We start from the raw sequence: 13,451 nt of genomic DNA on the forward strand, positions 1-13,451 counted from the left end.
AGGGATCCTTTTATTTGTAAAGCCTTCATGGAAAGGTGGTTTTGGGGCTCGGTGATGTTCCACAGGAGTTGGGACAGTGGTGAGTAGCCTTCTAGACAGTTAACAGCTTTGCAGTGGGCCAAAGGCAAGAAGAAGGCCTCCTCATCTCCCACCCATGCATCTCTTCTCTTCACTTAAAGGACAGAGATGAAAGAAAACAGATCTCTTCGATCTCTGTTGTATTTGCCAGCTGCACTTTTGTGACCCATAGAGTGATAATACTAATGGCTACTATTTATTGAGTAATTACTATTTGCCAGTCACTGTCTAAACGCTTCACATGTATTCTCATCTCGTGTTCCTCATAGGAACCCTATGAGGTAGGTAAGCTACAATTAATTTCATTTTACGAATGGTGAAATTGAAGACAGGTGGCACAAATAGGTCTCTGGACCCTGTCAATCCCAAGATGATAGTGCCATGAGTCATAGAGTTGGATTTTCTGTTCCGATAGGGTTGGGTGCAGTGAGGCGTTGTAGCATAATGGTTAAGTATGCTGATTCTGGGGCCAGACAGGATTTCCATCCCACATGGTCACTTACCAGTTTTGTGACCTAGAATAATTACTTAAATTTTATTCTGGTTCTTAGTTTCCACATCTAAAAATGAAACTAATAATGATATTCTATATTATAAAATTATTGTAAGGATTGAACTAGTTAATACATATAAAGTATCTAGAACAGTGCCCTGTGTATAACTGCTCAGTGTTACCAAGAATAAATGGCTCATAAATAAATGGCTTAGGTGAGCCTGTACTCCAGAGACGAAAATGACAGAACCTTAGTTCGAACTGGTTTAATCAAAAAAGAGAATTAATTGGCTTGTGTTACTAAAAAGTCCAGGTCTAGATTGGCTTCAGACCTAGCTTTATCCAGGAGTTCAAACACTCTTCTCAGTAATCTCTGCCCATTTCTCCAAAGAGTTAGCTTCATCCTCAACAGGTTTCTACTTGTGGTGACTAAAATGGCCTCCAGCAACTCCAGGCTTACATCCTACCTCCTTAACAGCCTTAGTGGAAAGAGAACTCTTTCCTGAGAACCCCAGTGTGAAAACAGTTTCTTCCCTGAATAAGTGTGAAGTAACAGAAGATCCTTAGGGACATGTTTGGGGTTTTATACCCTGGAATTGTCTCTTGCTTGCTGAGGTTGCTGTGATTCCATACCACAACCTTACTGAGTACTGGTGACAGTCTCCCTCCTCCCTTGTTCTTCAGCCCTAGTCATTCTCCACTCTGTGATTGTTTGGATCCAGAGAGTCAATGGTTAGCCTGACCCAACCATACTTTCCTTTGGGATCTTACTGATAGAGACAGGGAAGAGATGGCTGCCCAGTTTTCATGGTAGCTCCAGGGTAGGGTAGCGGAATCCAGGAGTAGTGGTGTTCAGTTTTGTACTTCAACTTTGGGTTTTTTGGACTCTGAACTTTGTGAAGAGTTAGGTAAATTACTTTGAGTAGAGTTTTGTTTTGTTCTAGTGTAAATTTGTTGAATAGAGTCTGTTGAGGGCAGGTTATAGAACAGTGTTTGCAGTATAAAAGTTTCAACTCTAGCAGTTAAACAATTTATGGAGGCACTTTATGGAGGCACTGAAGAAACAGTCGAGGTATTGGAACTCATGGTGCTTACATTCTGATGGGGCAGTGGAGAGATACATAAACAAATCTGTGATATGTGCTATGAAGAAATTAAAACAGTAGAGTGAAAAAGAGGGTGGCTATGGCCACCATATTCAGAATGGTCAGAATTGGCCTCTGAGGATGTGACAATTGAACCTGATAACCTCAAAGATGAGAAGGCATAATTGTGGGGTGATCTTGGAGTGGGGCATTCCAGTCTAAGCATTGTTTTATGTGGAGAAAGGACTGCTGTAAGGGTTGTGGTGGCGGGAGGGGGAATATTTCACAGATATATTGAAGGTGTGCTTGCTGTGTGCCAGGTGCTATGCTAGGAACTGAAAACATAGCCATGAATAATAGAGCCACAGTCTTTCCTTCCCTCATGGATCTTACAGTCTAGGCATTTCTGGAAGAGCTGCAGCCTTCAAAGAAATGCCTTTGGATGATATCAGACCAAAAACTCCTTCCTGGGGAGATGAGGAAGACTGGGGCACATATGAACCCAGATCTGATTGATGGGAGGGAACCAGCCATGTGGTGATCTGGTAAGAACATTTCAGGTAGAGGGGTCAACAAAAGTGACAGAAACCTTGAGATGTGTTCAAGGAACAACAAGGAAACCAGTGTAAGGGAGAAGGGGCAAGGGATTGGAGAGGTTGACAGAGTCTAGATCACATAGGACCTTGTGGGCCTTGGTAAGGAGTTCATATGTTTATTTAAGAGACTTGGGAAGCTATAGAGGGTTTTTAAAACAAGACAGTGACATGGTCTGACTTCGTTACTTCCTTTTTTCTTTTTTTGTTGAATTTTCACTGGTGGGCACCTGGGTGGCTCAGTTGGTTAAGCAACTGCCTTCAGCTCAAGTCATGGTCCCAGAATCTTGGGATCGAGCCCCGCATCGGGTTCCCAGCTCCATGGGGAGCCCGCTTCTCTCTCTAACCTTCTCAGCTCTCATGCTCTCACTCTCTCTCAAATAAATAATTAAAATCTTAAAAAAAAAAAAAAAAAGAATGTTCATTGGTTTCTGCAAGGAAAACAGGTAAAAATGGAAGCAGGAGGTTGATTAGGAGGCATTACGTTTGTCCAGATGAAAAAGATGATAACTTGAATATGGTGGTGGCAGTAAAAAATGAGAGAACTAGATGTATTTTCAGTATAGAGAAAATAGGACTTAATAATGGAATTAGAGAGCTGGGGGGTGAGGGTAGGGAGAGGATGGCTGGGTTAAAGGACATTGTGGAGGGTATGTGCTATGGTGAGTGCTGTGAAGTGTGTAGGCCTGACAATTCACAGACCTGTACCCCTAGGGCTAATAATACATTATATGTTAATAAAAAGTTAAAAATTAAAATAATGGGATTAGAGAGAGAGAGAGGAATCCAGGATGATAGTAGCTAACAGCTCTATAAGTAGGTACTATTTTAAACCCATTTTACAGATGAGAAAACAGTCACAGCAAGGTGAAATCTCTTGCCCAAAGTTACATAGGTAGTAAATGGTAGGATTCTGTTTCCAACCCAGACAGCATAGTCCCAGAGCCACTTGAGTTTTGGGAAAGAAAAAGGAGGGCATGTTAAGTTGATGTTAAGAAAAAAAGAATTATCAAGACCAGATGAATAGATCTTATGGAAGAGAAAGGAGTCCAAGATGACTTTAAGAAATTCTCAGTTGTCCACAAGAAGGTGATAGTTGAACCTGTGGGAGTTGATTATCAAGTGAAGGATACTAGTATAGAGAAAGGAAAGAGCTAAAGATGGAGTTACATTGGTGAAGGGTCAACACATTTAAGCATGGGATGAGTGAAAGAGAGCAATACATGGGGGCAAGGGGGACAGGATACCAGCTTCCTCTCTACTTCAAGTTTTCCCACAGCTTTCCAGAAGGCCCTGCCTGGCTTCTTCCCTCCTCTCCCTCTGTTCCCAAGAACTATTCATACAAAAGCCTCATTCTTGGCTGAGGCAATATTATATATATTTTGTGTACATATTTCAAGAGTTTCTGAAAATAATGGTTGATCTTTATAAAAAAGAAGTTGAGCTCCCTTGGCATCTGACATTCTCCTGTTCTTCTCAAGTCAGGATAGTGAGTTAACCTTAGGTAACTAGCCTGGTACCTTATTCATGAAGTATGAGTTCTTCAGAGGCCTAGGTGGGTGCTATAGAAGGGCTAAGAATGGGTAAGAAGGTTAACAGGACCCCCTTATTTATCCAGAGATGTTGGCATTAAAGGGTTTACCTTTTGCCCAACTTTTCTAGGCAATGGAAGTGAACTTATAGGAGGTTGTAACATTCTTAGGAACAAGCAAGAGCTCTTAAGCTGGACAGACTGGCCTTGAAAATCTCAGCTTAGCTGGATATAGTCTTAGGAGGCTTAACCTTTTCTGTGTCTGTTTCTCCTTTTGTGAAATGAGGATAATAATGTGTGTGTACATCTGTGGAATACACGTGTACCTCGTATATATATGTGAAATATAGCATATATGTTGTTTTTAGAATCAAATGAACTCATCCACAAAAAGCTGTTAGCATGAGGTCTAGCATATGACACGATAGGTGGTATAGGGAAATATGCTAAGCATTCATATAGGTATTTTTATACACATTGTTTCATTTTATTCTTACAACAAGATTCACTGAGGAAGAAACTGAGTTACTTGCTTAAGGTCAACAGAGTAAGTAAGTATCAGCAGGAGAGCCCAGGTTTCAGCCATATCTGACTCCACAGTCTGGCTTCTGAATGAGGAGAGCTGACCTGCAGAGGTACCTCCTATCTGTGGGCCACCTCTTGCTGTTTGAAGCCAAAGAGGGGAGCCTAGTGAACAGTTTTTCCTAGAACCTCTTAGCCGATTTTGGCTTCATTTCCCACCTTCCAGGGTTGATAGATGCTTCGAAAGAAGGTTACTTGGTCCGTTGAAGACCAAATATGGCAGCGGTAATATTGGGACTGTCCAAGAGGCTTTTGCCATAGGGGTCCACCTCTAGAGTCTTGCCTCAAAGGAGAGAGTCATTTTTGGTCACATGAATACAAGACCAGAGAAGTGGTGAGTTCTGTTTTTGTATGGGAGCAGTCAAGGCTCTTCTAACTTCAGGTGATAGAAACACAACGCCAACTGTCCTTAGCCCAAAAGGAATTTATTGGTCCATATAACTGAAGAGTTTGAGGTGAGGAGGCTTCACGCTAGCTGGATTTGATCCAGAGCTTCAAATGTGAACAAGGCTCCCTCTTTGTCCCCTTACCTCTTGACTCTGCTTTCATCTGTGTCAGCTTCATTCTGAGACAGGCTCTCACTATGAGGTAGCAGAAGTGGCAGCCAGTAACATCAGGAGATGTTGCATAATGTGAGCAGCTCTAATGGAGAACTTATTCTCCCCAGTAGTTCCAGCAGGAATCCAGTGAGGACTTTCTTGGCCAGTAGATTTTCTGTGTCTCCTCCTGGAGCCAAGGAAGACAGTTAATTTTCCAGAGGTACCAGAAGATGGGAATGGCTGTCTGGCAAGCAGATCCACCAGAATCCATCACCGTAAAGTGCCTTGCAGTAGTCGGTGCTGATGCCTCTTTCCTGGCCATCATATCAGCGCAGCCCTTCCCTTCTCATTGCTTACCAAGCACCCAGGGCAGGAAGTAGCTGGGGACCTCTGGCCCTTCAATGGAAGAAGGCCATACAGTCCTCTCCAATCACTATCCACACCAAACACCCAGCATCCTTCTATCCTAAAAGTGACTGTTGCTCTAAACCCCCTAGTGTTTAATGAGGATTGTCAGAACCATGGCTGGGCATTAGATTCTCTGTGCCAGTCATGTTCCCGAGCAGCTGGGTGGCATGAGAGAGAAGGATAGTTAGCGGACTTTTGGTCTTTTCCGAGTTTGTGTCCATCTATTCCGAGGACTACAGGCCACAGGCTTTGTTTGTTTCTTAGATAGTGGTTTGTTTTTGCTGTTTTAATGTGAATTTGTTTCCAATATTTAAAAATAGCTGAATTTTATTTAAAAATCCTGATTTCTGGTTCCTCTTTAAAAGAACAAACAAAAAACTAAAAAAAAACCCTGAGCTACTAAACCTAACAATACTGGGCCCACATTCCCCCCTGGCAGCAGTTGATTAGAACTAAAATAAGTGACTTCTCCCTTTAGACAGGGTAAGTGCTTTCAACTCACTGTAGTCCTCACCAGCGTTCTTCATTCAAAACCTGGCCATAACTATTAAGTGTCATGTTTGAGGCCCTGCCCTCTCCCACAGCATTACTTATTTGGGGAAAGAAGCTGGTCAGCAGTTTATTTGGGGGGCACAGTGATGTTGCTTAGGAAAAGTAACAACTCAGTAAAAGTTTATAGGAAAGAGAGTGCACATCTTTGGTCTTGTTCGTGGATTTGGTCATCTTTTTGCCGTAAATGCTGTTGGCATATCAAACGTCTCGTCACAAATGTTCCCTCTGAAATAGTAACATGTCCTTCTATCTTATGAGTTGCTACCCAGTGAAGGAATCCCTCCCACTCCCAAGGGATGTTCATCTAGCCTCCACTTGACCACTTCCAGCAGCCAAGGAGCTTATTACCTCCTCACATGGCAGCCAGTTCCTTTCTTGGACAGATATATTATTTTAAAATTCTTCCTTATGTTGAGGCAGCTGCTGTCTCCTTGGGGCCGAAAGCCACAAAATGCTGGAGCTGGGAAGGGAAACTGATTATTTCAGGCATGTGAACTACCACTCATCCATCCTGCATCCAGGGCAAACATTGGTAATCAATCAAGTGTTCTTTCTCACTGAACCGGAAGTAGAATGCAATCATAAAATTTTCTCAAATAAAATTTTTTGAAAATTACGAAAGTAATATATGTTTACTTGCAACTAGTGAAATGCTACAAAGTTATATGAAGAAAGTTAATAATTCTTTCTTCTCTCCAAGGTAACCAATGTGAACAGCCCAGGGTGTGTCCTTGTACACATTTCTTTATACACATGCGTATATAGATGCTGTAAGATATATAAGGGTTTTTGTGTGGCTTTTTATCTTTTTATAAAAATGCAATTGTATTGTGTGTATTACTACAGAGCTTATCATCCCTGTATGTTGGTGGTTAAAAGATCAAACACTATATAGTTCTGTTGTGTTTTTTGTATTCTGCTATCAGGATCAAGCATGTTTTTAAAAGCTATCCCATCGTGTGAGGTGTGTCCCCAGTTTATTATCCCATACAGTATCCCATCATGTGAGGTGTGTCCCCAGTTTATTAATCATTGTCCTTTGATGGCTGTTCCTGTTGTTCCATTTCTTTGGGATCCTTCTCACCACCGTGCTCCAAGCAGCCTCTACCAGTCGTTTGGAGTTAGCCTCTGAGGTAAAACCCATTTGTTGTGTCTGATCCAGTCTGGCTCCTTACACATTGCAGGGAAGGGAAGCAGACTAGTTTAAAGATCAAAGTGAATCAGTGTCTGGGGCAAGACTAGAACTGAATTTTCTTGACTCTCTACATTTCCCATATCACCTCTGACTTCCAGCCATTTTCCCTGGTTCTCCTCTGGAATAAAAGAACAAATCTAATTCCTCTTCTGTGTGCTACCCCTTCAGATATTCGAAGTCAGTTATGCCATTCTTTCTGAGTCTTTTCTTCCCCTGGAGAAATTTCCCTAGTGCCTTCAAATTTTTCTCTTGGGACAAGGTTTCTAAATCTGTTTACCATCCAGTGGGCCATTCCTTCTATCATCTTCTCGCCTTGAGGCTGTAGAAATCTCAAGTGTGACTTTCATGCTTACCATCTTTACTCATTCTTTCAACAAATACATATTGAGCACCATCTATGTGCCATTCACTGTTCTGGGCACCGGGTGACCCTATAGCTTGCTTTTTGATGGAAAGAGAAACAACAAAAATAAGATGATGGTACCTGAGGGTGTCAAATTATATAGAAGAAATAGTATTAATATGACAGACTCTTTAGATTGGATGGTCAGGGAAGCTCTCTCAGGAAGTAACTTTGAGCTGAAACCTGAGTGACAAGTAGGGGCCAGCCATAAGTAGGTCTGGAGGAAGAGAATTCCAGTGAATAAGAAATCTTGGTACAAGATGAGGCTGGAGAGGCCACAGGAGTCTTGCAGGGCCCTGTAGGCCAAGATATGGTCAGGTTTAGTTTAGGTTTCATTTAAGTGCAGTGGGAAGTCATTGGAGGATTTAAGCCAGGAGGCAACGATTGATTTCCTTTTAAAAAAGATTTCTGGGGACACCTGGCTGGCTCAGTCAGAAGAGTGTACAAATCTCGATCTTGAGGTCATGAGTTCAATCCCCACATTGAGTGTAGAGATAAATAAAAGGGTATCTGGGAGATCTGTTTAACTTGGAACACATTTCATTTCCCCTGTGCTTTTCCTTATATCCAAAAGGATTGACATCTGGGCCAGTTTGCTCTGTTCAGGTTGTCCCACAGAGGATTTGCCAGGTGAACCACAGCCATCTTCAGATGGACCTCACAGCCCTGCTCAGCAGGAGCATGGAAGTTCAGGGAGATGGCAGTAGCTCTCTAAGATCTGAGCCCAGTAGGTTCAGTGGGTCTTTGTGTGGAGTTCTCAGTCCTTTGGCAGCCAGAAGGAGATGGAGCCAAATGTGGTTTGGGGATAGAGCCAAGGCACTGGTTGCAGGAGAGACAGGGAAATGTGAGTGGAGACCTGGAGCTCAAGACATTTAGAGAAAGGCTTCAGAGTAGTGTCCAGAAATCAGTCAACTGAAGAATAGGCCTGTTGTCTGCCCAGTTAACACTGCTCCTGTGTAGTTCCTGTCTGAGAGAAGAATTTGGACACTTTCTTGCTTGGGAGTTTTTTTTTTTTTTTCCTTTAAGATTTTATTTATCTATTTGACAGGGAGATCACAAGTAGGCAGAGAAGCACATAGAGAGAGAGGAAGAAGCAGGCTCCCTGCTGAGCAGAGAACCTGATGTAGGGCTCTATCCCAGAACCCTGGGATCATGACCTGAGCCGAAGGCAGAGGCTTTAATGCACTGAACCACCCAGGCTCCCCTCTCGGGAGTTTTTTTTACTTTGGATGTAACCCCTCTCAGGTTGGTATCCTCTGTGCTCTTAGGAGTCTGGATGACAGTCTGGAGTCTTTGGGAACCAAGGGGACTTACCAACCCAGAGGACTTGGGTCAGGAGTAATCTTCAGGGGAATGAAGAAGTCTGGGGGAGACTCACCTCAGAGCAGAGATGAGTGAGAGCTTAGAGATCAGAGGTACACCTTTCTCAGAGTGACAGAGCTGGGTTGAAGGAGGTGAGATCCCCCAGCCGTTGGAAATCTTTGAAAAAGACTTTGTCCGTCCCTGTACCCACGACACTGAGGCAGTTACTGATCAGTTAGCTATCTGCATACTCGAGATCTGCACTGGGATCACCACTTACATTGTCCACTCACATCTTTGCTTTGTGAGGCTTAGATTGAAATAATATAAACTGCATGTAGTGCTCTTACCAGGTGAGCCATCACTCTTTCCCACTCTCAGAAGAGGTGGCCAGAGACCAGCAAGGTCAAGACATGTGCTGGGGGTCATGTGTCACCTGGGACCAGGTCTCCATTAATTTAGATCTTTCCCTATAGTGTGCGGCCTCTCCTATTTCCCATCTCCGGAAAATCCTACCAACTTACTCTGCTTCCTTTGGCCCTGTGACAGTGAGGCTTGCTGGGCAACATTTTCTCCTTAGTCTCTCTGAATCCCAATCAAGCTTTTTCTCTGAATCTGTAGATTGGAAGGAAAATTGGTTTTTTATCTGGTAATTGGCTTCCATCTTTCTCCCCGGGGACTCAGCAGAGCAGAAACCCTGAAAAAGGAAGGCATGAAGCCTCCTTACCCCCTCAGCCAGCACTAACCACACCAGTTCAGCCCTTTCATTCTGTCTGACCCCTTTACTTCCTTTTCTAGGAGCCTGGAGAGGTGTGGCTGGACCAAGACCTCCCCCGATGTGAGCAGGTTTCATCCTCCCCCCACTGCCCGTTGCCGCCGCACCAGGGAACGTCCTCAAGCCCTGGCCCTCAGGGGAGAGGTAACAGGAGCCCCGAGCCGAGACCATGTGACGGCGCTGGCCCTCGCCACCGCCGTCCCCCCCACCGTGGCCCCAGGCCCGGCACCATGATGTTCCGAGACCAGGTGGGCATCCTCGCTGGTTGGTTCAAGGGCTGGAATGAGTGTGAGCAGACGGTGGCCCTGCTGTCACTTCTGAAGCGGGTCACTCGCACCCAGGCCCGCTTCCTGCAGCTCTGCCTGGAGCACTCGCTAGCGGACTGCAATGACATCCACCTGCTGGAGTCGGAGGCCAACAGTGCTGGTGAGTCTCCACCCCTAGAGACAAGCACAGTGGAAGGGAGACCTGGAACAAGAGCTGATGTCAGATAGTGGAGGAGGCCCACCCCCACAGTGGTGCTGAGGAATGTGGGTTCTGAGCTTGTTGATGGGTAGGGAGTCCCTGACCTCCCAAATCATCATCATAGGTCTCTTGGGGCTATGTTGTTGCCAGATGTACTGAGATGTGGGGCTTCCTGGGGAGGACAGTGCAAACTGGGAACATCCCTTGGCAGAGGAAGAGTTACATAGGTGGCTTGTCTAGGTGACAGAGGAAGAGACTAAAGTCATTACTGTGAAAGGATTTGGAAGCTGAGCAAATAATTCATTTCTCAAGCTTCAGGATGCAGAGCTAGGAGGGAATTTTAGAATTCTTCCAAAATTTACTAGTCATCTTAAACTTTTCTTTACTCCCAAAGGTAAGTTGGACTTAAGGGATAAACAGCTTCAAGAGAGTTTTGAGTTTAGATATGGTCCCTATCAGTTCCCTCAGCACTTAGTAGAGAGATACTCTGTGTCCCATGAGGTTGGTGTTGGGATGGCTGAGCCAGGCGTCTATAAAACTGTCTGTCCCAAGACCCCCAGTTGTAGACAAGAGTCAGGCCAGAGAATCCTCTCAGGGGACACTCTGGCCTCTGGGCCTCCACAGGGCTAGTTGGAGAGCTGTTGACCTCAGCGATGGGTAAGAGAGAGATGGAGGCCAGAGAAGACAGCAAGTCGTACTACCTGAAAGCTAACTGGGGACTGGGGAGGGCACCTCGGGGCTCTGCGTCAGTTCCCACCTTCTTCCCCATGATAATGGTTCATGTCAAGCCCTTAAAACAAGCCAAGTACTGCCTTGTATACTAACTTTGAAAGCAGTCTTTGGTGGCTCTAGAGTCAGACTGTCTGGGTTTAAGTCCCAGTTCTGTCATTTGTGATATAACGAAGTAACTTAATCTTTCTGAGCCTTTTTTTCTTCATCTTTAAAATCAAGACCATAACTGTGCTTACCTTCTAGGGTAGTTGTGAACTCTGAGAACAGTATCTGGCATGTAGTTAATGCTTAATAAATGTAAATGGTTTTTATTGTCAGTAATTCATTTAGTCCTAACAACAACCCCATGAAATAGGTACTGTTATATCCTCATTTTATAGGTGAGGAAATCCACAGTGGACTGCTAAGATTGGGACTGGGGAGCCACAGAGTTGCCTGGCTTCCCTCATCTCCCCAGGTCCATCTGCCTTGGTAACAGTCACCTTTATTTTTCTGAATTTTTGTGTACCAAGTCACAGAAGCACCATGGTTATAGGGTGGTTAGAGGGGGCTCCTAGGCCAGGAGTCATACTGGCTTAAATCCAGTATGGGTGAGAGCAAGAACCTAGCAAGGTTGCAGCAGGCTCAGAGCTCAACCCCTCCCCCCTCCCCACCAGGGAAGGCTCCTCTCTGCTCTCTAGCAGGAGTTCTTGGTTGCAGTATGGCTCTGCCCCCAGAGGAGGGCTCCTTTGGGGCAGGCCATTTTCTTTTGCAGCTTTGGCACACATCCCTCCCATCCCATCCTGACCAAGCAGTTGAGTGAGCACTGGGTGCCAATCTTGTCTGTATATCAGAACCATCAGTGGTGTTTATTCTGTTTTCTTATTAGAGCATGTTTAATTTCTGTGTTTTCAAAACTTATAAAATCAGACCATATGAAAGGTAAAAAGTGAGGTCTCCTCCCTTCCATACTTCCACATTCCCAGTTGGTGTATGTTCTGTGAGATATTCTGTGCATGTATGAATACATTCATACTCTCCCTTCAGTTTGTTCATTGTTTTGATCATTTTATTTTATTTTATTTTTTAAAGATTTTATTTATTTATTTGACTGAGATCACAAGTAGGCAGAGAGGCAGGCAGAGAGAGAGAGGGAGAGGGAGGCAGGCTCCTTGCTGAGCAGAGAGCCTGATGTGGGGCTCGATCCCAGGACCTCAGGATCATGACCTGATCTGAAGGCAGAGGCTTTAACCCACTAAGCCACCCAGGCACCCTGTTTTTTGTTGTTGTTGTTGTTGTTGTTGTTTTAAAGATTTTATTTATTTATTTGACAGACAGAGATCCCAAGTAGGCAGAGAGGCAGGCAGAGACAGAGGAGGAAGCAGGCTCCCTGCTGACCCTGGGATCAAGACCTGAGCCGAAGGCAGAGGCTTTAACCCACTGAGCTACCCAGGTGCCCCCCAGGCACCCTGTTTTGATCTTTTTTTTTTTTTTTAAGATTTTATTTATTTATTTGACAGACAGAGATCACAAATAGGCAGAGAGGAAGGGAAGCAGGCTCCCCGCCGAGCAGAGAGCCTGATGCAGGGCTCGATTTCAGAATCATGACCTGAGCCGAAGGCAGAGGCTTTAACCCACTGAGCCACCCAGGTGCCCCTGTTTTGATCATTTTAACACATAGAGTGGAACACTGTGCATATTAACCAGTTTCGTTTAACAGTATAACTTGGAGATCTCATATTCCAGTTGTATGTATGTATATATATAATCCTTCATTATTGATGGCTGCATAATAGCAAGAATACGTAGAATAGGTAAATTTATGGAGCCCTACCTGGGTATCAAGCAATACTTTACCTTTATTACTCATTTAACCCTCAAAACAGTTCTGTAAGGTAGGTCTTACTGTTCCCTGATTTTATAGATGAGATTAAGGTCTGGAGAGGTTTAGTGACTTGCCCTGGGTCACACAACTCGTCAGAGGTGGAACTGAAATTTGACTTTAGACCTCTTGGCTCTTGACCTCTAGGCTTTACCATATGGTATGTTTGGTCTTGCTCTTACAGTGTTGTAATGAGTACCCTTTAAGCATCTCTAGGATAAATGCCTAGAATTCTGTGGAGCTGCTAGTTTGAAGTAATGTGCATTTAAAATATTCCCTAGGGGCACCTGGTGGCTTAGTTGGTTAGGCCTTCAACTCTTGATTTCAACTCAGGTCATGATCTCAGGGTTGTGGGATTAAACCCCAGGTCAGGCTCCATGCTCAGTGCAGAGTCTGCCTGTCCCCTCTGCTCCTCCCCCTGCTTGTATGCTCACTTTGCTCTCTGATAATTAAATAAATAAGTAAATAAATAAATAAATAAATATTTGAAAAATTAATAAATAAGTTAAATATTCCCTCTTACGACATTGCCTTGAAAGACTTGGTACACTTTGCACCAAGAACCGAGGCCCTTCCCAGATGGTTTGCACTGGGATTTGGCAGGGTAATGGGTTGAGAACTGATGAGGAGTGAATTCACTGGTGAATGAAAATAGGAATCTAGGTCTTCAGCCACAGTCCCATGTCAGATGGTGAGAGTATAACAAGCTGGTACTTGGATAGAAAGGTAGGGAAAACTTTGAATGAGAAAAGAGAAGGAGGGCTATGGTATATATCAGAGTTGGCAGGCAGCCTGCCAGGATTAGAGCAGAGCATGACGGGAGAGAGAACTGATCACAGAGGTAAATTCTGTAGACC

The 13,451-nt window shown here is 44.2% G+C and overlaps 1 protein-coding gene across 3 annotated transcripts in view; it reads left to right on the forward strand.

The window, feature by feature from the left end:
• The window catches only part of SAMD4B (sterile alpha motif domain containing 4B), a 38,900-nt gene that overhangs the window by 3,660 nt on the left and 21,789 nt on the right, over positions 1-13,451 (forward strand). For 2 of the 3 annotated variants that reach the window (XM_045076803.1, XM_045076804.1), the window contains exon 2: positions 9,560-9,962. In XM_045076803.1, coding sequence (XP_044932738.1) covers positions 9,767-9,962 — 196 coding nt within the window. In that variant the 5' untranslated portion in view covers positions 9,560-9,766. Of the gene's footprint in view, positions 1-9,559; positions 9,963-11,179; positions 11,205-13,451 lie in introns of those variants that run through there. The other variant, XM_045076805.1, reaches the window with a different exon arrangement.

Source organism: Mustela putorius, unplaced genomic scaffold, assembly GCF_011764305.1.
Source record: "Mustela putorius furo isolate JIRA1106 unplaced genomic scaffold, ASM1176430v1.1 tig00000196_pilon_pilon_pilon, whole genome shotgun sequence".
NCBI classification, from domain to species: Eukaryota; Metazoa; Chordata; class Mammalia; order Carnivora; family Mustelidae; genus Mustela; species Mustela putorius.